Raw genomic sequence first — 26,838 nt, 5'->3', positions numbered from 1 at the left:
TACTGTACACACAATGCCACCTAGAGCTAATCAATGGTACTGCATGATATTACATTGCTAAAAGAGGGAACTAGACATTCTTTTAATTTTTTTTCTTGCTGACCACAGAGGATAAACTGTAGGCTACGCAACCAAAAGGTGTGACATTACAAGCCGAACGGGATGGAAGAACCGTAGCATTGTTCTGAGAAAAGCAGTATTCATTTTCCCTTTAAACGAATACAAGCAACGTCTTTCTTGGATGAATGTGAGGTGAGACATTTAGAAAATGACTTTGAGCATCCGAACACCAAAGCATAGCGTTACGGCTTGGATGTGGCTGATAACATTGAGATGTTTTCACTGTGTTCCTACAGTTTGGCTTTCTGTGACGAACATGTGTGTTTTGTTGCAAGATTGACCTTATTAAATGTGATTAAAACGAGTTCCGATATTCAGTGCTTTGTGGCATAACCCCCCCCTCCCCCAAACACACACAACCAGGAAAAGGAATACTGTTTTCAACCGAGCAAAGGTAGCATTGTGACAGATAAGGCATGAGGATTCAGTGTTTTGTTCTTTTAACTTTTAATCTAATGTTCTCCTTCATCATCTTCACCATCTCCCCCCCCCCCTCCCTTTCTCCATCCATCCATTTTTCCCTCCCTCCCTCCCTCCCTCCCACCCAGTGGCTGCCATCATTGTGTGGTTGCCATTCCCTACACCCATTTAGCTGAGGGATGTGATGTTGGAACGACCACCAGGGGGCACTACAATACGACGTCCGGCAGGCCTGATGGGCATGTCATCTGGGGTGGGGGCTGTGTGGAGGGAGAGATTGAGAGAGATGAGAAAAGAGAGAGTAGGAGAGGAGGGAAGGAAGGGAGGGAGGGAGAGAGAGAGAGAGTTTTTACAATCATGAATCACATCATACTGTTCAGTAATGTTCTTAGTGTTGACCTGGGCTGAGAAAGACACGGCAGATGTTTTCTGGCATTATTTACAACATTGAACCGGACTATTGCACGGGGGTAGCCTTTGAAATGCAGCCTGCCTGATCATTTGTTAAACCCTAGCTGGAAAATGGCCATCTGTCAACTTAAACTCAGCTAAACGCATCGTTTTATGTAGGCCAGCAGCGACTTGATGACATTTCTTCACAATATAACTATAGGATTCACATAAATATCAGTGAAGTTGCCCTTTGATATGATTCATTTAGGCTTCTTCAGAACCACACGCTTCTTCCGCAAAAGCAAGCTCTTTCAATTCCAGATTTAGTTGCTAAGAAAAAAACAACAACTACGATTTGTGTGATATGTGATACAGTGTGTGTGTGTGTGAGAGAGAGAGAGAGAGAGAGAGAGAGAGAGAGAGAGAGAGAGAGAGAGAGAGAGAGAGAGAGAGAGAGAGAGAGAGAGAGAGAGAGAGAGAGAGAGAGAGAGAGAGAGAGAGAGAGTGTGTGTGTGTGTGTGTGTGTGTGTGTGTGTGTGTGTGTGTTTGTGTGTGTCACACCTAGAATTTAAAAAAATGGCATTATTCCATATTACATGGGATGAATCACATCTGAATCACTAGGGCACACCAGTAGCTGACCAGTCAGTGCGTCACCCGTATAATTGCAAATGTTCCCAGTTTGATTCCAGCTGCGCTTGTTGCATGTCCTTCCATCTCTCTGCACTCATTTTCCGGTCTCTTTCTGTTGAATCTGAATCATAATTTGAATCCTAGCAATCAAAAAGAACTCTACCACCACAATACAACATAGCCTTATGTCTACAGTGTAGTCAAAAATCTGCAAAGACATAAACAAGATTATAGGTCTCTATTTTTAAACCTCCACGTACGACAGACCACTTAGAACGTGCCCCCACATGATGGACTGGCTCAGGTATATGAGACCAGTGCAGGATTACTGTAGATGCAGGATTAAACAAACATACGGTATATCCTCTTCTCTTCCTCTAAACCATTAGATTAGATCTATCTTTCCAGAGGGAATACTTCCTTTCTTTTTTCACACTGTCAAACACACTCAGGATTTTGCCGTGGCACAAAAATGCCACTGGTATGAAAACCTGATACTTGCAGTATGCTTATTGTGACACAAATGTACATGTACTGCTTTATTATAGTTTTAATTTAAGTTCCCCTAATGAGGGATTAATAAAGTGTGTATCCAGACCAAATGTAATGTGGTCTCCTATAAATGCTATGGATTCGGTAAGCTGAGTGTGAGCTGTTTGAAAGCGGCTGAAATATTGTTCACATCTGTCCAACAAAAGGAGCTATTGCTAGATACATGTAGGACGTAGTCTTTTCTCTATTTGTGTTTTTCCAAAGGATGAGCCAAGGAGTCTGCTACTACACGATCACAATGAGTAGCGATATATAGGAATGTGTATGTGTGGAGTACAGTACTGTGGGATTGATCCCCCAGTGTCGCATCATAATGATGTACGTCTGGCGTACTGTACCACATCTAAGACAATGATATTTCACATCAGCGTCCAGACAAGTAAATCATCTCTGCAGGTGATGTCTGGGGTAGGCGTGCTGTAGGGTAGATGATCGACTCATAATGAGGAGGCCCACGCGGACATTCACACTCGCGCACAAACAAACACGCCCGCGCACACACACACACACACACACACACACACATTTATACCACATGGACTGCATTACATTGATTATGTTATTTAATCCTCATAAAGGCAGAAGAACTGCATGACACATACTGTATACGCACACGCGCAAGCACACACACACTACACACTACACACAGCATCACCATTGCAAAGCCTGGGAAAGTGGAAGAAGTCTAGCCACCCTGTAATGGTGAAATTCCTTCCAGTGGAGGTCAGCCTTTCCTCTGCCCTTCATCATCACTGATGTCCAGTATTCACACATCAACCATGATGCCTGCGAAGAACTGCTGTGTCACACATCAACCATGATGTCTGTGGAGGCTGGTTCTTCAAAACAAACCAGGAAAAACTACATACAGTATCGTCGCTGTCGGGTGGAGTTTTTGTATGTCCAAAACTTTTACTTTTCAAGAAATGTTCTAATGGATCTCATGTAGTTATAGTCACAAGCTTGTGTGACAAATGTCATTATCCTATATTCAAATTGGCTAATGGATCGGCACATACAGTTATAGAAGAACTAGAGTGGTAACCGGAAACCCCCGCCCATTCACTTCCGTGGAGTTGCTCGGCCAGCGCATACCCCCGTTTTCCCCCTTCTTCCATGTTTGTTGACGGTGACGTCGCGGGGCTTCTTTGCGTCGTTTCACGTTGTCTCGCATGCGCAGTAGTGTCACCTACGTGCGCAATCTCATGTGCAAGCTTGTGACTCGAGCCCATAGGTCGAAACAGTTTTCGCACGTTCATGTATCTGGCCCCAGCAGTGGTAAGCTGCACTTCCAGAGTCGGCCACTGAGCTTCACTTATCCTTCTCGGTTCTGGGGGCTTAGGTCGGTGGGCTGGCTGGCAGACCACCGCAGGCCGTCACTATGACTCAGACATAACCATGCCCACATATGGTCATATGCTGATGACATCAGGGATCGCCATACAGTATATGGACGTAAAAGGGCTGGCAGATACAGAGATCTCCATATATGGGCATGCCCATATGGGCAAATACTGACGCATCAGGGATCTCCATATGGGCATATCGGTCGTATTGGTGGTGCGACGTAGGTGTGAGAGCGTTCTGTGAGAGCGGCCTGAACTCTAGATGTGGGGGCTGTGAAGCATCGTGAAGTGTTTAACGCGTTGCAATAGGGCATTCATTTATGAAAAAAACTTTAAAAAGATGAAATATTGAGGTTTCTGCTTAACAGTGACAATATAGGCTTTAATTCACAGATTGACATAACCACTAACTGAATAATATGCGAATGATGTCATGAGAGTAAAAGCCACTGTTAAATAACCACATTTGTTTTAGTATATTTTACTAATACTGCGCAATAAACCTGTCTCTTTTCTGAAAATTAGTAAACTATCAGTTTTTTAATTATTTTTCATTGCAAAGCCCTCCTCAAGCCTTGATTGTCAGTTTACGCTGGTGTTTGTTATTCTAAACTGGAGTGTGGGTTTCTGTGTGCCAGGCAACCAACCAAAGGCTGACGTGTTCAAATTGATTTCCACTACCTCTGTGTACCCACAGCCATATGCCCAGAGTCAGCCTGGCATGCAGAGGCTGCACTGTTCAGAAAAGTTGTTCTTAGTCAACCACTTAACCACTTAAACCCACTAGACTTAGTAAACTGGACATGAGTTGCCTCTGTACTGTCTTGTTTCCATCTACACTTCCGATGGAAACCAACGTTTCCCAACCAACGTTTCCCCCAGAATAGGGACAATGGCGTAAATAGGGGTCAAGTGTCATTTAGCTCCTGCGAAGGTTACACCGTGACCAATGTGGGAAATTAAGTCTGTATCTGTTGCACATTCTGCATTACTCCCGCTGTCAAGTAACTCAAGGAAAAACTTTTTTTTACTGTAATCTGATGTAATCTAATGTTAGGTTTACATATGGGCGCAATCAGACTGTCAATCAGTGGATTGTATAATGAACAGATGTCTTATGTCTCATATGCACTGTTATGATGATCAACCTCATTAGGCAGGCTTTTGTTAAATAAACCATGACTTAACTCCACAGATGTCTGATATCTTAGTCTATGAAGCCTTTTTGTTATGCGTTCCTACAGGGTCTTGGAAATCAGCGAGCGTTTAGTAATCTGCATTTGAAAGCTCTATATTTTATAGTTTTCCAGAGGGTTTCATCTTTAAGTATGAATGTAAAGATCAAAACCACCATGGAGGGAGCTTATATAACTCCAGAAAAGGTCAAACGTGCACACATGTAGTGACCTGACCTGTTTTAGTTTTTTGTTGAGGCGCTGACTCATCTACAGTCTACGAAACTTCAACAGAAGATGATGTGTCAGAATGTGGGCCTGTAATCACTCAAAGCTGCACTATGTAACTTTCATGTCTTTACCGGGGATTCAAACCCGCGTCCCCTGTGCAAGTGCTGACATATTTTACCACTGAGCTAATAGAGCACGCCTGCACAGTCAGGGGAGAAATTGAATTTTGACCTTCAGGCGGAATCGCTTGTCGACCAGTACAGCGCCAGACCACAGGATCTACAATTCTCAACAGAAGAGCAGGGAGACCCAATACAATCAGTTAGTTATATTGTATTAACATATTCTACCATACAGATATAACCTCAAAATAACCTTTTACTCACTACAATAAAGTGAAGCTCAAAGTATGGCTCTGTATGGGTCTCTGTACACAACTATTTCAAAAACAAACCACATCTCGATTTGTGTATGTTATGGACGAGCAGATATGGAGGGATGATTAGGAGTAAGACGGCTGGTCTCACCGCAGGGTGCAGGGTTACCTGCTAGACTAAATCCAGTCTGGTGGTGCAGGTTCCTGACGGGCTGCTTGGTGGGGGAGGTGCGGGCCGAGGCTGAGGGGGTACCGCCGCGCGACATGGAGAACTCAGACACAGGCCCGTCGTACATGCCCCTGGGCACTGCCCTCAGCACCGCCAGCTACATAGGAGAGAGAGAGAGAGAGAGAGAGAGAGATTACATACACGCACACAGAAATTGATGACTTCAACTTTACTTGAGTACTGTACTTGGGAAAGGTTTTAGAGTATCTGTACTTTACTTGAGTATTAGTTTTTTTTTAGCTTGTGACTTTTACTCCACTACATTTCAAAGACAAATATTGTACTTTTGACGCCACTACATTTCTAGGAAAGGACACCCAGGAGGACCCAAACTTACAAAAAACTCCTTAAAGCCCTATTTAGAAATAGTGAAAATATCCAATCTACCAGCTGAAAAGATGCTGCGATCCGACACGTTGTGAGTTTATAGCCATTTCAAAATGTCAGATTTTGGGGTATAAAATGTCAAAAGAGCAATGCATTGATATGAAAAGGAAAATGTGCTTTACAATTTGTACTTTTGAACAATTGCAAGTACTCCAGCACTTCTACTCAAGTACAGATTTGACTGAGCAACTTTAACTTGCAGTTGAATAATATTTGACTCAAGTACTGGGGTTGAGTACTTTGTCCAACACTGTAAGCAACAGAACAGAGCGAGGTATATCCATCTGATATAAAAAAAGGAGGGAAAGAGGGATTTGACGGGAGTCAAAGGGACATGTTCTATAGTGAGTAGAGTCCCCCACAGATAAGCTGTCTTTAATACAACCAAGCTGTCTCTATGCCCACACCTGTTTATTATTACATTCATATGGGTGTTTGTGTAACCGTGTGCCTGAATGAAATATGCATATTTCACATCCTGTTGCGGAGAACCAGTTACAGATTTATACTATACAGATGCATGCGTGCATGTACACGCACACTCTAAATCCAATCGTCTTAAGATACACTTGGGACACACGCACACACATGCCATGCACTGCCTTTTTACTTTGTTATGACTAATTTGAGTAGTATTAGTAGTATTTTTATTCATGTCCACAATGTTAAAGAGGCTCTAAGTACAAGAACTATACTTCCTGCAATGTTACCACAGCTGTACTTTAAGAGCATGTGACAATAAAAACCTTAAACCCTAAACCACAAGTCTCACACACCAATGTGTACATGTACACACTCATAAATGCACACACACACACACACACACACACACACACACACACACACACACACACACACACACACACACACACACACACACACACACACACACACACACACACACACACACACATCCATGGGAAAATCACAATCGATAGTAGACTCATACAGTAAAGGCGTGTGTGTGCAGTGCACGCACACGCACACAGAGCATTAAAACATGGTGTTCTCAGTGGACAGACCCTCCACTGTCTTCCTGTCAGTGGGGTGACTCAGTGAAAGGGTTGGAAGCTGACTTCCAAGTTAAAAGGAACATCTGTTAATGAAGAAAACGCTACACTGTCTGCTACCAGGATAAACATTGCACTGTTACCATGGCCGACGCTGACAAACAGCACCGTTTTCTCATCATTCAAACAGCTACAGTATGAGTAGAGGAATTGTCATACGGGTTTGATTTTACAGGCCGGGGGGGGGGGCTTTACAATTAAGATCTGTATTCAGTTTAAGTAATTAGAGAGGAGAGAATAAAGTCATTTTATGGTCAATTCACTTTAAATTCTAAACGTTAACTGTAATAGCTGTTTATTTAGCTGCTGATGACACTAATTATGTAAGACCTGACAAAAGACAATATTTCTCAGTCACTGGAACTTGCAGAAAGTCTAATGGATCCTTGTAACTGTCCCAGAAGTTGAGACGAACAAAATGTCTTTATTTCTTTTTTTCACAGTGTCTGTTTGAAGGAGTTTGGAGAATTTGTGTGAAAATAAAATCCCAGAAAAGACATCTGCACGATGCGTGGCCATTTGATGAACCTGTGTAGCTACAACAGCATCTGTTTTGACAGGTAAACACAGCTGAAGGTAATACTGTTAACTGTGGGTGTGTTTCATTTAGGTTTCTCTGTGTGCCAGCATCAAATTCACTGAAATGAAACACCCACGGTTGATGTTAAATAGAAAGTCTGCTGTAAAAATGGTCCCAGGTTGAGCAGCCAGATAATCAATCCAATCCCTAGAGGTATCATAGTTCCTATTTACATCAATAACTTTCCCTGCAGATGGCAGGGACAGGCTTTGGGTAGTTTTAGAGGAAAGTATTCCTGACCGCTACACCGCCGACGGGCAAAACAGGGTCCTTCCTTTCACCACAGAATGAGTTCTAGAACAATGGTTTTCATAGAAATAAGGCCCAGCAGTACCTCCACAAGTGAAAACCCACATCAAAAAGCTGTTTCATCCTCATAATATAAAACAAAGTAAGAAAAGCTGCAAGGAGTTGATTAAGTACCATTCCTCCGCCCAAATATTCTTCTGAAAGTTAGTCTGACTGTAGTACTTGCAGTCTGGACGTGTCACACTGCCATGACTTATATACCTACTGACAGCCCTTTTGTGTGGATACGCACAAGTTATGCACATTCATGGACGTTGCACCTCTTCTACACCAGTGGTTCTCAAACTTTTTCATGTCAAGGACCCCCAAATCTGAAACATTTTTTATATTTTTCAGCAGATGTACAAGCTCGCAGCGCGGCATGAAGTGACGCGCTGCGAGCTTGTAGATCTTCTATTTTTGAATAGCCAACGTATAAATCGATAAAATGATTGTGATGCTGTATTAACTACTTTTTCTGGGGACCCCCTGGAACCCCCCCCAGGACCCCTGGGGGTCCCCGGACCCCACTTTGAGAACCAATGTTCTACACTCATCAGACCACCCTCGTAGAAGGGAATGTTTTGACAAAGCACAGCCTCTGGTTGACCTATAAAAGTCTGATTTGATATGAACCTTATCTCCCTCGCATCCACCCCGCTCCCTTCTCTCGGCTCCATCTCTCCTTCTCTCTTCAATTTCTTTCTTCTCTTTTCTCACTCCCCTCCCATCTTCCATCTCTCTAACTACCGTTGAGCACAGCTAAAATGTCCATGCATTTTGTCTTTAATTTAAACAAGCTAATAGTGACTTTATTGTCACAATAAAGTCTATTGTTGAAAGTGGTACGCCATTCATACAGTACTAATGCGCCTGAATTCCCATGAGTAAAGCGTTTACTTTTTTATGTGTTCTTTATTTAATTAGGTCACCCTGACCACCCTGATCTCACCACAGAGGCAACAAAATAGAAGAAAACAGAAAGATTATGCAGCGTTATTAACAACATCTGATGTCCATTTCCCCCTTTTCCTCCCATCTCCTGTTTCCTCTCCCGCATCTATTTGTCCTCCTTTTCCAATCTCTCGCCCTTGTCCTCCTACGAGACAAATGAGCTCACACTGCTTATAAAAGGCACCATTACCACATTCTCCGGCTATTCTGATCCGCCTTAACACACTCACAGTGCTATTTTTACCCCGACACACAATTCAGTGGACAGGACTGCAATTAATCCCTGCTTAGCTGTGAACAAACAAACGGGCAGATGGACAAACAGAGCTAGAATGAGACAGATGGACAGAAAGTCAGGAGGACAGACAGATTCTGTCTTCTCTGTTTGGGTCTGGCTTGCTGTTCAGGCCAGCAGTTTTCTGTCCCTACTAAAAACACCAGACATTTTTGGGTCCGCACCACAGCAACCTAAATAAACATGTTTACTGTGACAAACAGCTATGCTGCTTGAGATGGCATGTTTGCTACTTTAGGACATGACTGGGAAAGCCTAGTAAGTGGGGTTTTAAGAGACCAAATGAAGCATTTGGTTATAAAATGGCTATCCACACTGGGAAAAGCGTGTTTCTACACCATCTGCAGACACAACCTTTGTTACAGTCCTACTTATTATACAGTGCATGTGCTGCTGCTACACGGAAGAATTCAATCGATGCACACGAGTGTGTGCACTTCAAAAGTAAACAGAGTGTATCTGTGCACCTGTAGCCTTTGTATAGCCTTGTGCTATACAAATAAACTTGACTCGCCTCAAGCTCTCTGAAAGAACCCCACAACAAATGTCCATCATGATGGTGTTTAAAAAAGCACAAAGCCGACCACAAAGACCCACCTGCTTCCTGGCCTTGACGCGCTTGTAGGCATAGTCCGGGAACGGAGTGCAGGGAATGAAGCGGCCCACGCCGGAGGTGGCGTGCATGTTGCCGTCCTCCAGGACAATCTTGCCCTGGCAGATCACCACCAGAGGGGCACCGCGGAGCTCCATGCCTTCAAACACGTTGTACTCGGCAGCCTAAAGCAACACACAAGCACACAGGAAAGGGAATTGTGTTATCAATCACGGAAAGCAAATATACAGTACAACCCATACAGAATGCACATAGGGCTGTCACGATCAAATATCATCAAATCATTTAAAAAAAAAAAGGAAATGGACAGAAATACTGAGCTCTGCTATTTATTTATCCTATATTTTGAAAATCTTTCAAAACGTATTTAAACCGGGGAGTGTTGGGCGGGTGGAGTAGGACGAAGGCTCTACCTACTCCCGGTGGGGGATCCTCACTGGCAGGTGAGTCAGCAGTGACAACACAGAAATGCGTGTGGGGAGGAATTAATTGGCATAACAAGTACATTGGGGAGAAAAAGGGGGTAACAAATTATTGGCTACTCCAAAAAAGAGAGAGAATTGGAGAATTGTGCAAGAGCACAGGTCATTATCATACATCTTCTATGTAATGAGCTATCAAATGAGACTTTTCCAGCCAAATATGTAGTAATTAAATTGTTCAGCTGTGCACAGGCAGCACTTGAGTTTCACAACACAGCAGACAAATGCTACGCATCTGTGGGACCTGTCATAATCCTGTTATTCTTTCTTTCTCGTTTCTCTCTCGCACTTTAAAATCAGGGGGCGGGGGGGGGGGGGGGTTTGATTGACGTTTTTATTGACACAAATGCTTATATTTGAATATAACTTGAACACAAAAAAGCTCAAGAGCTCATTTCCATTGTGAGTGCTACAGTACATGTTGAGGGGGGTGGGGTAACAGAGACATACCGAAAAATGACATCAATAATAAATGATACATTCATACAATTTCCAACGTAGTAAACTAAATTAGAAAAAAACAGCAAAATGGGTACTGTAAATTGGACCTGTTACAATTCAACTCATTAATGTTTATAATGTGGTCCAGCTGCTATTCAGTAAGCTCTTCCTGGTTCGATCCTGTCTATTGGTTTAATATTGTGTGTGTGTGTGTGTGTGTGTGTGTGTGTGTGTGTGTGTGTGTGTGTGTGTGTGTGTGTGTGTGTGTGTGTGTGTGTGTGTGTGTGTGTGTGTGTGTGTGTGTGTGTGATGCTAGCGCAAAAGCTCACAACTAAAGAACGTAAACTTAAGCTTGCCGGCAGCCATAATTTTCATGACAAATCAGACTGCAAAGTGTCTTTCTGTGCATGCATATGTGATCATGTGTTTGTGCATGCGTTAAAAATCAACTACACTAACATGTGTAGTGTGTGGAATGCGTGACCACAGCGCTCAGCCCTACAAAGCTGACCATTGTGTTTTACATTATGATCTGACACTCCGAATTAATATAATGGGCCTATGAAGTAAAACATTGTAACACAGACTAGTGGCTGCCATTGGTGGACATTAACAAAGTTAGTTTTACAGTATTTAAGAGTACTGAACTTATGTTTTGAGAAACTGTACTTTATTTGAGTATTCGTATTTTCGGACACAACAAAGACATTTATTTATTTTTTGACTCCACAACATTTCTAGGAAGCAAAAAAGTATATTATGAATTAACCAATTAAAGGGTTAGTTCACCCAAAAAAATACTTATTTTCTATCGATTAGTCACCCCATGGAGACTTGAATTCATGGATATTTATTTGTTTTTGTCACATTCCTAAGCCAATAATTTGATGAACGGCAGCGGTTCCTCTAGGAGACACAAAGAGTCTCCTTTGTGTCTCCTACCGGAAATAAATATAGTGAAAATTACAGATCTGCCCTTTTCTTTTTTGTGTGTTAATTTCAGGGTTTTTTTATTTTGGAAAGCATGTACTTTTGAATACATAAAAAGCAAGTACTGAAACTGCTCAAGTGCAAATTGAGCAGAGCAACTTTCACTTGCAGTTGAGTAATATTTGACCAGAAGAATCTTTACTTTGATTCAAGTGCATCGGAGTTACGTTAACTTAACGTAACTGTACAGGAGCAGACAAGGGTGTAGTGAGAGGTAACATTAAAGGGAAGATCCGATATCAAATTATCATTAAAAATGCAACAGTCTTTTACAACCAAAAACATTACCAAAGCGAGATTATAGTTTTGGAGAAACTGAGGATGGAGGAACGGCAGAGCATGAGAGAGGGACAGGGGGCAGGGGGAGACAGAGAGAGAGAGGAATAGAGAGGGAGAAAATTAGAGAGGGATAAAGGGAGAGAGAACGGATAGGGATAGAGCGAAAGAGAATGAGAGAGGGACAGCGGGAGAGAGAGAATGAGAGAGGGATAATAGGGCTCAGTATTAATTACCAACATGTGTGGGAAAGAGGGGAGAGAAATCAGACCCCTCCCTGCCTCTCTCTCTCTCTCTCTCTCTCTCTCTCTCTCTCTCTCTCTCTCTCGTCATTCATCTGTCTGTTATTCATACGTGTCCATTTGGCATGTACACAAACAGCTGGCCCCTGATGACTCCATAGCATCTCTCTCTCTCTCTCTCTCTCTCTCTCTCTCTCTCTCTCTCTCTCTCTCTCTCTCTCTCTCTCTCTCTCTCTCTCTCTCTCTCTCTCTCTCTCTCTCTCTCTCTCTCTCTCTCTCTCTCTCTCTCTCTCTCTCTCTCTCTCTCTCTCTCTCTCTCTCTCTCTCTCTCTCTCTCTCTCTCTCTCTCTCTCTCTCTCTCTCTCTCTCTCTCTCCCTCCCTCCCTCTCTCTCTCTCTCTCTCTCTCTCTCTCTCTCTACTATTTGGAGGAACATATCCTCTGATATTGGTACCTAGTTAGGATTGTTTATTTAGGTACTGGTTCTGTCCAAAAGGTTGCATGATTTGAGAAAACCCAGAAAGATATTAGCATCATATGATTCTCACAGCTACATCCCAACGATTTACATAGTAATCAAGCCTCTTGCGCAAGGAAATGTAACTCTGGATGACACTTTTGTTTTCATTTTATGTTTTATTCATTTTATTTAGAAGAATCTGAAAATGCAAAAATGCTTTGCCGCACAGCCTTATGGGATATCCTATGCAGCGAAGGAACAGCTATAGGAACCAAATCAAGGAACCTAACTAGATGAATCCTATGGTGACATGAGAGTCCTAAGCAGCAATATTTCCTAAAACTCGACCTACTCAACTATGAAGCTTTCTTGCCAATGAGACAGTATACCTTCCTCTCTCTCTATGCCTCTCTCTCTCTCCCTCACTTGATTTGTCTCAGTGGTTCCCAAGCTTTGGTGCATCAGGGCCCACTTGAAAATCCGGAAAGCATTCACGGCCCACCCATCTGACCGCTTAACACGACAGCAACTTTATTTTTAATGATCAATCAAACGATTGTGTTCCAGCTTGGATCAATGGAACTAACGTAGTATGCTTTAAGTTCTTATTTATTGGTATCACTAAAACAAATCTTTCAAGGTTTTAAAGAAAAAAATACCATGATAGTGTATATCCAATTATTTGGGGGACCACTTTCAATATCCTCACGACCGGGCCCGCCAGTGGTCCCGGGCCCACAGGTTGGGACTCGCTGATTTATGTCATTCTTCTCGTCGGTCCACCCAACTTTCTTTTCTGGACATGCTTGTTTGTAATCTGTGACGCCCCCTCTCTCCCTCAACCCTCCCTCCCTCTCTCTCTCTCTCTTCCTCCCTCCCTCTCCCCCCCTCATCTCCCTTTCCCCTCCCTCTCTCTCTCTCTCTCCCTTGCTTCCATTGTTGCTCTCTTCCTCTGCACACGGCTCTGTTTTCAACTGGCTTCCAAACTTGGGCCAGAACAGGACAGAACTAAGGCTCGCTGTCTGCCAGCCATGAGGTCATGACGGAGCTGTTTGGTGTGTGTGTGTGTGTGTGTGTGTGTGTGTGTGTGTGTGTGTGTGTGTGTGTGTGTGTGTGTGTGTGTGTGTGTGTGTGTGTGTGTGTGTGTGTGTGTGTGTGTGTGTGTGTGTGTGTGTGTGCAGCTAACTCTTGTATGCCTGTCTGTACCATTTGCACATCAGTAGGCACGCACACATAGCTATACACATGTGACTATGCTCACTTTTTGTGCATAATACTCGGGGGGGTGTGTGTGTGTGTGTGTGTGTGTGTGTGTGTGTGTGTGTGTGTGTGTGTGTGTGTGTGTGTGTGTGTGTGTGTGTGTGTGTGTGTGTGTGTGTGTGTGTGTGTGTGTGTGTGTGTGTGTGTGTGCACGCACGCACACAAATAACATATTATGTGTGTGTGTATGTTTGGGTGTTGCCTAACAACAATAAGCAATCCAGACCAGATGTACTCCTGCTGATAACAGACTGAGATGCTGTGTGTGTATTTTTACTGCAGGGGGGGGGGGGGGTCCCCCTGGACGGTGGGCAGTAAAACAGTTAGCATTCCCATTCAGCCACACATCAAAGTACGACATACAGTGCGTGCCGAAGGTGGATGCTTTCTGGGAGCTGTGGCGTTGCTATGTTCTGCTCTGTTATCTGGAGGGACTCGCAACAGGAAATGAAGAGGGTGACATCACTCTGCAAGAACCTGTGGGCCTCAGTGGAACCGCTAACATTCGAAAAAGGCAGTGGAGATTATTCCTTTATTTCCACCCTTTTTAGTCTACTTTACCCGTGAGCAGGGTCCAGTTCTCAACGTGGGGTTTAGGGTACTCTCCCGGGGTTCAGGGTACACTCTAGGAGTTACTATTTGGTTCAAAACGATCAATCATTTAGCTGGGGACCCCCTGGAAACCCCCTCAAGGACCCCTGGGGGTCCCTGGACCCCACGTTGAGAACCAGTGCATTACCTCATCAATGTTTTCATTCTTCCATTCAATCATCATTCTTTCAACACACCCCCCATTTGGCCATTTTTGTTCCACATTAAAATCTTTTCTTCACTCAATTATCACAGCGTAAACAGGAAGTGCAGCGTGCTGGTAAAACTTCCTGTGCCAGTGCTTCCTAACATGGCCTATTCTGACACATCCAGGGCCTTATAAAATCTGTTTCATTTGTTTCCAAGTTTGGTTTTCTAAATGATAAAAAAAATGAGGGGGGGGGGGATTTGCATGTTATGCATTTTTGCCCATTTTCCCTTGTTAATAAAAAATCTTTTGGATAGCTATTCTGCCCTGAATTTAGCCGTTAATGATGTGTTTCTTTCATTTACTAAACCAGTGATTCACAAAGTGGGGTCCAGGGACCCACAAGGGGTCCTTGAGGGGGTTTCAGGGGGTCCCCAGCAAAATGAGGAACAGTTTAACCACGTTAACGCTTAGAACCCACCAGGGGTGCAATAAAGCCCACATGCTTAATTTGCGTTGCAGGTTTGTGCGTGACCGTTCTCGCCAAACCTGGCCACAGCGGGACGTCTGGTCTATGCACTTCATACGCACGGACAAACTTCATGCACGAGTGGAGCATCCGTGCACTGCACGGCCACTGAGAATGGCTGCATTTATTAACATGGAGCAGAAGTAAATCAGCTCCATGCCGTTTTGTACTTTGTCTAGAAAAGAGATCTACAAACTCGCAATGTGTCGCATTGCAACATGTTTTGAGTTTGTTGATCTGGTATTTTCAAAACATTTGAAAAAATTGTGAAAAACTGTGAAAACCACAAATCTCCTCTTATGCGGCGGGTCTCTGGCACAATATCTTTTCAGATAGGAGTTTACGGCTAAGATATAAATTTGGGGGTCCTTGACATGAAAATGTTTCAGACCCACTGGTTTACTGTACGCTGATGATTTACACTCACACTTTCAGAGGAAAATGTAGAAGCTCAAACGGATTTATGCAAAGGACAGACTATTCTAATTAAAAAAAATTCAGAATCTACTCCAAATCACCAAATTCCACACACTTCTGTGTTGTTCTGTAATGTGAAATCCATGTTTATGTCCCCATTCCGTGATTCTTCTGACCATGTTTTCTGCATTGCAAACTATGATGTTCCCTGAGGCCCTACTCATCTTCTGCATAGTCTACATAGATCATTGCATCACCATCCACTTCCAGGGGAATGTGTGTGCGTGTGCGTTCGTTCGTGCGTTTGTGCGTGCGTGTGTGCGTGTGGAGGGGGGCTGTGGTGTGCGGTTGTTACAGCTTATCATGCTGGAAGCTGGATAATAAACAATAAAGGAATACTAAACAATAAAAATGTGGATGCAATCGGATTGTTGCCTCCAACTACATTACGTCTACTCTCCAATCCTTTGTAAATTGTCCTCAGTTAACATGTAAAAAATACTCAAACATTGCAATAACCACACTGACGAAAGGCTGACTAAAAGACTGTCTGCACAAACAAGGAAGCTGCTATACCCCAGAGCAGCATGGAAGGTTCCCAACGGTGGATATTGTAGACACGCCGTTGGCACAGTAACACTGATACATGCAGTCCAGGTGTGTGTTTAACAGTATTTCACAATGGCTACGAATGCGGCTCGGCCAATCATTATCTAGGACTGGATCTATCCGTTTTATATAAACAGAGTTCAACACTGCAGATCAGGCGTTCACAAACGAGAAATGTCTCCCTGGGACCCAGACGTACAGGATTACAGGAATGATACATGAATTAATCCCATAAGGCCTATTTAAATGAAAATAACCGATGCACACGCTCATTGACAATGTGTCGCGATACAAGTAACCAGCAGCAACTGCAGTTTTCAAATAACGGTAGAGGAGTAAAAAGTACAATATTTGCCTCTGAGATTTAGTGAAGTAGAAGCATAAATTATCGCATAATAATTATATTATATAAAAAATGTAATTAAGTATGATACTTGAGTAGAAGTACATCAGTCCATTCTGTGCTGCTGATCAGTGTTGCCATATCTGCTTATTATTAGCGACTTTGGGCTTGTTTGTCTGTAAAGTTGATTGTAAATGATTGGTAGTTGTGGGTTTTTGGGCTTGTTTGTAAAATGAAGTTGCTTATTTGGGCTTGTTTCCTAATGTTGCTTAAACCAGAGGTTCTCAAACATTTTCATGTCAAGGACCACCAAATTAATATGCATTTGTCCACGGAAGGGAGTGAAGGGAGTCAGAACCCCCCCATCTAAAACTATTTTGGGAGAGGGACCCCCCTACCAGATTTGTGTTGTTGAAATGTTGCGAAAAACATTCAAAATGTTTTTTTTTTCAAGATTTGTTTGAAAATAGCAGATCTACAAGCGACGAGTTGTGAGCCTGTAATAGCCAATGCATATAGGTTTAAGTGGTCATGCGGCCTATAGTCGCTTCTTTTGGGCTTGTTTTCAAAGACCTGGTTTCTTATTTCTCTCGCAAAATCTGGCAACACTGCTGCTGATGAAAGGGCCATATGCAGAGTGAACACAGTGTGTACAGTAATAGACATCTACTGGGACTTCATTTCCTGTTCGGAGGAACTCAGAGGTCACTGGAAGGTGGCCAACTATGCGTCTCTCTCACTCTTTTTTTATGTAAAACTATGTTTCCCCCGCAGCGAGTTACACAACAGCTCCACCCCACCCCCACCCCCATCTCAGCCCATATACATTTATCCTGTCCAATCACAGCTGCACAAAATGTATTGAATGAAAACCAAGTATGGATCATGTGGAGTAGTTACAGTTACAACAGGAACAGCTACTGTAACTGTTATGGCTTCAACACTGTGAAAGACAAACATTTTCCACTGTGCACTGTGCTAATTGTGAATGAACATTTTCTACAACGAGTTAATATTTTTTGTAGGCTGGTTAGCCAACTATCACATACAGTGCAGGGTGTTGCGTATAGCCTGACCCTGTCTATATCGCATAATGTCTGCTTATTAAATTGGATAAATTGGATTGAATGAAGTGGATGAAGCGCATTTCCAGAAAATAAGTAAAACCTTAGTACCGACCTTTCCAAGTCCATCACATGATTCAATTGTTACGTTTGTTTATCTTCGTGGTCACATACATTCAAAGGTGTACTGGTACCTTTTTCACAGAAAATTGCTAGTTTTTAGTTCCCTTTAATCCGTATCATTGCCTTTGACGTGCATGAAAGTTTTCAGGCGAGGAGTTGCACGTACAGCATAGCACTGGCAGCATAAAAAACGTTCTGTGGCCTTTGTTTGCCGAGAGGTTGCTAAACATCTGCTCCTGTAGCGACCTGTCTCAGAGTAATCACCCTCTTATACCCTCTTATATGACTTTATGGGGACCGAAGCACCCACAATTCGTGTTCTTGGACCTGTGGACACTCACCGAGCTGTGAGTCTTGGCAGTGACGGTGCGAACGGAGTCAGAGTCCCAGATGACCAGGTCGGCGTCGGAGCCCACGGCTATCCGGCCTTTCCGGGGGTACAGGTTGAGGATCTTAGCCGCGTTGGTGCTGGTCACCGCCACAAACATGTTCTCATCCATCTTACCGGTGGTCTAGGGGGGGGGGGGGTCAAACAAACACATACACACAGGTTAGGTTGTGTTTCAAACAAATAAACAGGTTAGGTTGTTTCAAACAAATACACATACACAGGTTAGGTTAGTCTGAAAGCTATGGTGTATGGGAGAAATATCAAGGTCGGATGTGTGGCGAGGATATTTGAGAGTTTCAGCAACATTCATGGCATATACAGACCCAGCAGTACACACATGCAGATATACACACAAACAAAGCATGCATGTGTGTGTTACCTTGTATGTGTGTTGCTAAACCTTAGAGACAGTGGTGTACCACCAAGTCCCCAAACACATAAACAACCAGCTGTCTAAATCTACAAACCCCTGCCTGTTAGCAAAGAGACTGCAGGGAACAACACAAGACACTGAGGAGGGGATGCTGGTTGGTAATGGGAGACATCGTTACGTGCTGTATATGGGGGTGAAGGACAGTGCAAAAAGAATGAGAGAGACAGACCCACAGAGAGAGAGAGAGAGAGAGAGAGAGAGAGAGAGAGAGAGAGAGAGAGAGAGAGAGAGAGAGAGAGAGAGAGATAGAGAGAGAGAGAGAGAGAGAGAGAGAAAGAGACAGACAGAGAGAGAGAGAGAGAGAGAGAGAGAGAGAGAGAGAGAGAGAGAGAGAGAGAGAGAGAGAGAGAGAGAGAATTAAGTAATATAATATATAAATAATAAGTTTGAAAGACCTGTACTTGATCTAAATGACTCTGAACAGTGGCAGCTAGGAATGCCTAAATGATGACTGGCAGTAATAAAACATTGTTTGCTAAGCCACTGGCAGCGATTTTCAAGTGTTTTCACTAATCTAGAATATTTATCTCCAGTATGATCGATCCCCCGATCGCTTTAAAAGAGGTATCCGTGTCTCGTAAAAAAAAAGTGTGCCATCCATTCCATAGTTATTGGCAGTTGAATGTAGGTTTTTTTTTCGCCAATTGGAACAGAAAGCAGAGAAAAAGCATTTTTTCCAATTCCATTAACATGGAAGTGAATGTGGTTGGTTGGATGTCACTGAAAACGTGCATATTGCCGTTATCTATTGAGGTCTGTGCTGTTGTTGTACCTTGCAAATACGGAAAGAGATACTTCATGTCACACAGAAAGAAATGGCCATAAATTCACGTGGATTCTGACATCCTCATTTTGCAGGACGGGCCCCAGATGGAAGAAATATTCGTGACGTGTCTTTTCTCACCACAGCTTTATCCCAGATGAGCGCCATCCTCTCCTCCACGCCATTGACCCCCTCTGGGATCTGAGTGAAGTCGTCCTTGCCGATGGCCTTCTGGGCCACGGAGAAGGTACAATGAGCACTGCCTGTCACGTTCAGGTCTCCACTGTAAGAGAGAGAGAGAGAGAGAGAGAGAGAGAGAGAGAAAGAGAGAGAGAGAGAGAGAGAGAGAGAGAGAGAGAGAGAGAGAGGGGGAGAGAGAGAGAGAGAGAGAGAGAGAGAGAGAGAGAGAGAGAGAGATTAAATGAGGGGAGGGTATAAAGAAAAAGTGGTGTGACAGGGACAGAAAAGAGAAAGAGAATAAGAGAAAAGAGAGAAGTTGATTAGAAAATGCTTAACAAAACAAAAAAGCCATTAATATGGCAACCTCCCCTTACCTTATAGTTTATCAAGCTGTGCATTGTCCTTGTGCCAAAACGAGAAACATTAAAATGACACATAAGCTACCTGAGATGAAACACAGCAATTAATTCATCCTTCATCCTTTCAAACCGGAAAAAACTACTTTATATCAAAGGTTTTATTGCTGTTCCCACAGGGCCAAGCTGGAAAAAAAGGTTACTTCACCGCAGCTGGAGATTCATGTACTAGAACACAACTTGGACAACAGTATAGGTGAGTTACCCCGTGCCAAAAGCCTCTCGTCTGCTCTACAAACGGCTGTTGGGTGTTCTCTGTTTCCAGACCATACTTTAACTCTCTTACCAGATGATGAAGAGAGCCACTTGTGGAATAATAGTACATTTATCATTGAGATGGCAAGCCAACAATCCCATTTTAGCAATATATTTAGATTAGTCAGCAGACCTGAAGGACACAGGGCTTTGGTTTTAACTACTAATTTCCTTTACGTACCTATTTTGAACTCAGTTGCAGAAAAGCAAATGGGATCACTTGGGGAATATTATACCCTCATAATTTCCCCTTTTGGCAAATTTCGCAACAGAAAATACATGGAGTGATCCTAGCCTTACAACATGGAAGTATGTCCTCTTTGTTTCATATTTTATCATTGTCCATATTTACTCGATGGATTACATTGCTTGAACTTCTTCTTCTTCTTTCGGCAAATTCCCATTGGGGTCACCACAGCGGATCATCAGTTTCCTTCTGGTTCTGTTTTCTGCGTCTTCCTCGTGACTTCTGCCACCTTTATGTCATCTCTCACCGCGTCCATAAACCTCCTCTTTGGCCTTCCTCTTCTCCTCTTACCTGGCAGTTCCACCTTCAGCACCCTTCTCCCAATGTCCTTATCCCTCCGTTTCACATGTCCAAACCATCTCAACCTTCTAACCTGGGCTGATAGTCATTTCTCAATTACATTACAATTACATAGCTTGAACTAAATAGGAGAAAACACCCTTTGAATGGGGTAATCCCCAACAACGGAATCAACAACAACAAAACAATATGGTGTGTGTGCACTGTGCATGGTTCTTGGTTCATGGGCACTTGTTCATGTCGCCGTTCCATTTTGTGCACCAGGACTGACAAAGGTGACCAGCAGGGGTCAGTGTGGTGAGTACCTGGCCAGCAGTGTGTTCAGGTAATCTGGGGTGGTGGGATCCGGGCTCAGGGGGGGAGATGTCACAAAGGACGCTGCCTTGGCCCAGTTCTTGCTCCAATAGTGCGTCCCGTCAGTGCCCAAGCTGGCTGTGATTGGCTCCCCAAACACAACGTTTCCTGAAAAAACAATAAAAAATGGTGGTGATGTGGCATTCTATTTGAATAAAAAATTCAACAATAGGGATTATACAAGGTTTATCTCACTGAAGTATTTGGGATAACTGTCTGATGGTGTATACTGTAGCGGAGCAACGATGTCCAAACTCTGAAAAGTCCTAATATCATCCTTGGAAGGATTCCATTCTGGATCAGGCGGGGGTTAGCTTCACTTGCACTTTAAAGCAGTTGTTTTTTTAGTTGTACTTCTCATTGCCTGTCTTTATCTGGCCAAGATATTCACAACTCACAATTTGAGCAAACCAGTGATGACATACATTCTGGAAAGCATAAGCAATAGACTAAAATGGCCAAACTCACACATATTGTATGTCCTAAAAGTGCCTATACACGTGCTCTTAGGTATGCGCATACGTGCAGGTACAGTAAGTACATACATTCTGGAAAATTCTGGAGACATTGCATTCATTCCATATCTGATTGCCCTAACATTAACCATAAGCAATTCATGATTTACAACCTAGCATATATCTATATAACATTCTTAGCATCTGTGAACAATCCAACATACATCTATCTGCATAGTATCTGTGAACAACCCTAACCATAACTCAAACAGACACATGCCTAACGCTTATGAAACTGGGGACATAAATTCTGTCCCCAATTAGGCAACCTGTCCCCAGTCAACTGTTTTGATTTCACACACACACACACACACACACACACACACACACACACACACACACACACACACACACACACACACACACACACACACACACACACACACACACACACACACACACACACACACACACACACACACACACACACACACACACTTTTAGTTAGAGTTAGATGAACACTGAGGATTTTCCCATGTATGAGCCTCTGGCCTTCCCAATCCTCTTCCCTGTGAGGGAAAACAGAGACAGCTTTGTGACAGTTCGACCACGGAGAAGACCTGAATGATAAAGGTATAGGAATTCCTCTAAATGTAGCCTCTTTTGCACATGACTGCTTGCAGAGGCACTGTGTATTATCTGGTGCCTGGGGACAGATAGCTAAATCCTCATATAAGGTCATGGATGAAGTGTGGGTTATGTGCATTCCTGGCATTAGTAATGCACCAGGAAGGAACTAACACCGCTGAAGTGAGGTCAGATACCTTTATAGTAAGGACAACATTCCACTTTTATAACATTTGATGGTCTGGGGTTGGAGCCTTTTTTATACAAAAAATAGTACTGTAATTTTTGTTCTGGGACTGCAAATGTTGTACAGCATTCTGTTTTTTATCGATAGTTTTTTGTTGCTGTCTGCTGCACGAAACAAAAGTGCAAAGATGTCGTCGCTGTCGGGCAAAATCTCCATATTTCAACTTTTAATGTTTTTACCGTAAATTTGTCCTATGACAATGTCACACAAAGCGACGCGTAGTGAGCTTGTAGATCGTACGTTTTCACTGTTTTTGAAACATTTTCAAATCGAAAGTGGAATGAAAAGTATTAACAAGAGCTTGTACCTAAATAATAACTACATTGGATCCACTGGAACCGTTACTTTCCATTTCCTGGAAAGTAACGGTTTTCTACATACACGGTTTCCACCCAACAGCGATGATAATGTGAAATACACAAGGAAGTTAGTCACAAAAGTGACATAATTATTGAAAATAATTCAATTATTTTCAATGAACCAAATGCTGCATGCTGTACCTTTTTTCCTGGCCTGGGAGATGATGTCAGCGGCGCTCTTGCTCATCACGCGGGTGACGTAGAGAGGACAGTTGGTCTGGCTGGCGATGGTGATGGCACGGAACACCGCCTCAGCCTCCAGCTGCAGACAGGACAGGACAGGACATAACACATGGCTTACTGAACCTCCAGTCACTGAGGTTACACTTAGGGACTGGCCAGTGTCAGAATAATTCCCAGAGACAATAGTTATGAAAAGCAAGCAGTTGCTAGGCTCCTCTGTAGCTAAATGGCATTTCCCCATTGAAATGAATGGGATTTCTTTAATTTAAAAGTTAAATATCTCTTAAAGTACTAATTATTTCAAAATTTAAATGGTAGCCGACATGTCCTAAGTAGGCCGGACGCTGTAGAGTTGGAACAGGGTTTCTTCTTAAAGTATGAAGGAAAGCCAAAAAACAGGGAGGAGTAATAAATAGTGAAGATCCCACAATAACATTTCCAACTTATGTAAATGGTAAATGGTAAATGGTGCATTTTATATAGCGCTTCTATCCGAAGCGCTTTACATTGATTGTGCCATTAACCCATTCACACACACATTCATACACCGATGGCGGAGGAAACCATGCAAGGCACCAATCTGCTCATCGGGAGCAATTAGGGGTTCAGCGTCTTGCTCAAGGACACTTCGACACTAACTCTAGGGGAGCGCCCCAGCCCGGGATCGAACTGGGAACCTTGCGGTTTTCCAGTTCACTCTACCCTGCCACTCTACCCCTGAGCCACCTCTCCGACTCAATATCTCACATATGGTGCAATTTGGGGCACAAAGTTCAAGGTTGGCAATGAGCGTTAGAGCTCAACTATCCACACCTCTAGGCTGTCCTTGTTTTCAACTGGATAACATTTCTTCAAATGAAAGTACAGGCCTGGTGTTTACAGTTTTCCACCTGCCCATAGCAGCTGCAACCATGGTTAGGTTTGGCCTCCTTTGGTAACATGGAAGAGTTTAGAAAGGATGAGACAAGGGATGTACCGATTGGGAAATGGGCCGATACCAATAACATTATAATTGTTTTGGCGTGTTTGTTTATTTTCTTTGTCACTGGCAAGTCGAGTATCGATCCAATCGACTAATTGGATGAACATTGCTATAGGTCCTATAGCAATGTTCATCCAATTAGTCTGTGTGTCCATAAGACAAACCCTAATCTCTACACAGTGTACTAGTAGACCACTGCAAAAGCAACACTTGGGACTAGCAAATACAGTACATACTGTAGGCTACTGTATACTGTATTAACACACATGTATACTGTATAAAAGGTTGGGAACCAATACAATATATTATACTGTATTGGTTCCCAACCTTAACACAGTAACCATTCAGTTGTCGTGTTAAGTGGTCAGATGGGTGGACCGTGTCCATCAGAGCACGCTTTATTTTAAGGATCAATCAATTGATTGTGTTCTAGCTAACTAACTAACATAACATACTTTAAGCTCCTATTTATTAGTATCACAATGAAAACTAATTTTTCAACATTTGAAAGAAAAAATACCATGACATTTCTTTGACATTAATGTTTATATAAGGACAGTTTGGGAATCACTGCTGCATACACTTCCTGTATGGGTTCCAGTGTTCTGGTGGACTCAACACAATCTGGAGACAATTGCACTCTTCCTCCTTGGACTGTGGAGGAAGTGTCACGTCATGGTGTACGACGTAAGTGTTGATCCTCGCCACTCCACACGATTCCATTACGCTATCACAGCACTACGCTCTAACACCAGGACCCCCAGACACAAACCACTCCACCCCCCCTTCACCCCCCAGACATGGGAGAATCCACGCAGCTAGAGCGCTTACATTGACCACGTGGTATCCATTCTGTTGTTTATTGAAATAAAATTTGTAGTAACAAGTGGTGAAACCAGGGAATTTTCACACTGGGACACTAATGGGTTTGAAAGCAGATGTGTGTAACAAGAACAATGTGTGTGTGTGTGTGTGTGTAGACCAGTCCAGAAAATTCAGCGTAGCTCGGGTGAGCAGTGAAATGTGTTTGTTCTGTGTGTGTTCTCGTATGTCTGTGTACATGTACATGTACATGTACATGTACATGTACATGTACATGTACATGTACATGTACATGTACATGTACATGTACGTGTCTGTGTCTGTGTCTGTGTGTGTGTGTGTGTGTGTGTGTGTGTGTGTGTGTGTGTGTGTGTGTCTCACCTCCTCTGGCCTGCTCAGAACATGCCCCTCTGGTCCTGTAATGCCCATCTGTAACATGCGAGCCTGCTCCTGTTGGACAAACAAGTAGATAACAGCTGGTTAGCTCACAGATGAATGGTTACATATGTTCATGGGCACTCACGCGCACGCACGCACGCACGCACACACACACACACACACACACACACACACACAGCACAGCACAGATCGGTCATGGTACATGTGTCAATTGTGACAGCGGAAAGTTCAGCGTTTTCAACCAATTTCACAGCAGAGACTGGAATGTTGGGATGCGTGCATCTTTGACAAAGTCACAACCAGGTGCAATATATTCCTCTATTAACCATACTTCGACATAGGATAAATAGCTAAATTTGCTAGTCCACAAGCTCACAACACGTTGCGACACATTGTGAGCTTGTAGATCGGCTATTTTCAGTTTTTTTTTACATTTTGAATTCTTTAGCCATGTTTGGAAAATGGTTTCCATTTTCACGAGGTTGCAACCTGGTCTACATCTACACTCGCTAGTCGTAACTTTTGCGGCATTTTTTCCTCATTGGCTGGTCTTCTAGCCAATGAGGGCTCAATGTCCTCTCAGAATATGGGATCTAAAGACGACCCACAATACTGTGTTCGGCCACTGTATGTATATTTATCATAGACATATAAAGGTAGACGCCTCCTCTGGCTCTGAGGCGTCTGTATCTCGGGCGCGCACCAGCTTCCGCCCTCAGTCGCGTGCGTCACAGAAGGGGACGTTCGGTAGGCCAATCAGAGGCCTACTGAACGCCCCCTTCTGTGACACACACGAATAGGGAAAAACTTCCTTGGACCAGGGGCGGAAGCAATACAAGGGTATTGCGATACAGGTCGCTCCAATGAACTGCAGAGGCCAATGAGGTATCTAGGTTTCTATATCTATGATATTTATGGTCTGTAGACTGTTGCTCAATGTCCTCTCAGAATATGGGATCTAAAAACGTTGCCATGTTTAGCGAGAGAAATAAGCAACCTGGTATAATATGACTGTGTCTTATGCTTGTTTTTTATGTTCAGCTATAATGACATACCCAAGACAGGGATGCCAGGTTGAAAGTGGTTAAAGGTGTTGCCTTTTCCATGACCCTGTCAGAGAGATCTTCTCCAGCTTGTGACCCGATCCACTGGCTGACAGACACTGGTTTAAATCTTCATTGTTCTACCGAAAATGAGTTTTTTTATTATTTCCGTCGGGTGCGGAGGACCGAAACAGCAGTTTTGAACATCTGCTGAATAAGGCCACCTTGAACATCTGCATCAGACCACACGCTGGGCCTTATGGGTATCCGTGCTCGGCCAAAAGTCTGCATGGATTACATGCACCTCCCAAAAATGTCAACAACATCATTTTCTCTGCATCCGTCTCACAGGCAATGCACAGATGAAGTTTGCAGGGCACCCAGCTGTGCCGGCCCCGTTCCCAACCTTCTCTTTCTCGTCTCTCTCCACTGCAATAGAGCTTTAAATCTATTAAAGCATCAATAAGAATAATGATTAAAGAGTGTTTACCAGCAGTTGCCTATCAAAGGGACCAATTTAAAGTCAAGTTAATGGCAGAGTCCACATCACAACTATAACAAAGACAATGGTGAACGATATAGTAGTTATTATTATAGTTATTATAGTTAGTGCTTGGGCTGAAAGCCTGAACACTTGTATGTTTCACAAGTGAATGCAAGATGTGAGCCCTGCGTGTTCTGACACGTTATCTACAACGATTAAAGTGCATTAACACGGCTTTAAACACGTACAGTACTCTACTTCC

General features: G+C 43.2%; 1 protein-coding gene across 2 annotated transcripts in view; it reads right to left on the bottom strand.

Annotated features, from left to right (window-relative positions):
- Positions 1–644: 644 nt before the first annotated feature.
- Positions 645–26,838, bottom strand: part of dpysl3 (dihydropyrimidinase like 3) — a 51,602-nt gene continuing 25,408 nt past the window's right edge. The window contains exons 7-14 of one of the 2 annotated variants that reach the window (XM_084075132.1): positions 25,032–25,100; positions 22,805–22,925; positions 20,927–21,083; positions 19,365–19,506; positions 17,978–18,148; positions 9,647–9,826; positions 5,416–5,572; positions 645–800 (exon numbers count right to left, since the gene is read on the bottom strand). In XM_084075132.1, the coding sequence (XP_083931258.1) occupies positions 709–800; positions 5,416–5,572; positions 9,647–9,826; positions 17,978–18,148; positions 19,365–19,506; positions 20,927–21,083; positions 22,805–22,925; positions 25,032–25,100 (1,089 nt within the window). In that variant the 3' untranslated portion in view covers positions 645–708. Of the gene's footprint in view, positions 801–5,397; positions 5,573–9,646; positions 9,827–17,977; positions 18,149–19,364; positions 19,507–20,926; positions 21,084–22,804; positions 22,926–25,031; positions 25,101–26,838 lie in introns of both variants that reach the window. The other variant, XM_084075131.1, reaches the window with a different exon arrangement.

The sequence above is a fragment of the Gymnoscopelus microlampas genome (assembly GCF_963454915.1).
Source record: "Gymnoscopelus microlampas genome assembly, chromosome: 12".
Classification (NCBI taxonomy): Eukaryota; Metazoa; Chordata; class Actinopteri; order Myctophiformes; family Myctophidae; genus Gymnoscopelus; species Gymnoscopelus microlampas.
This window is presented reverse-complemented; position numbering and strand designations above follow the sequence as displayed.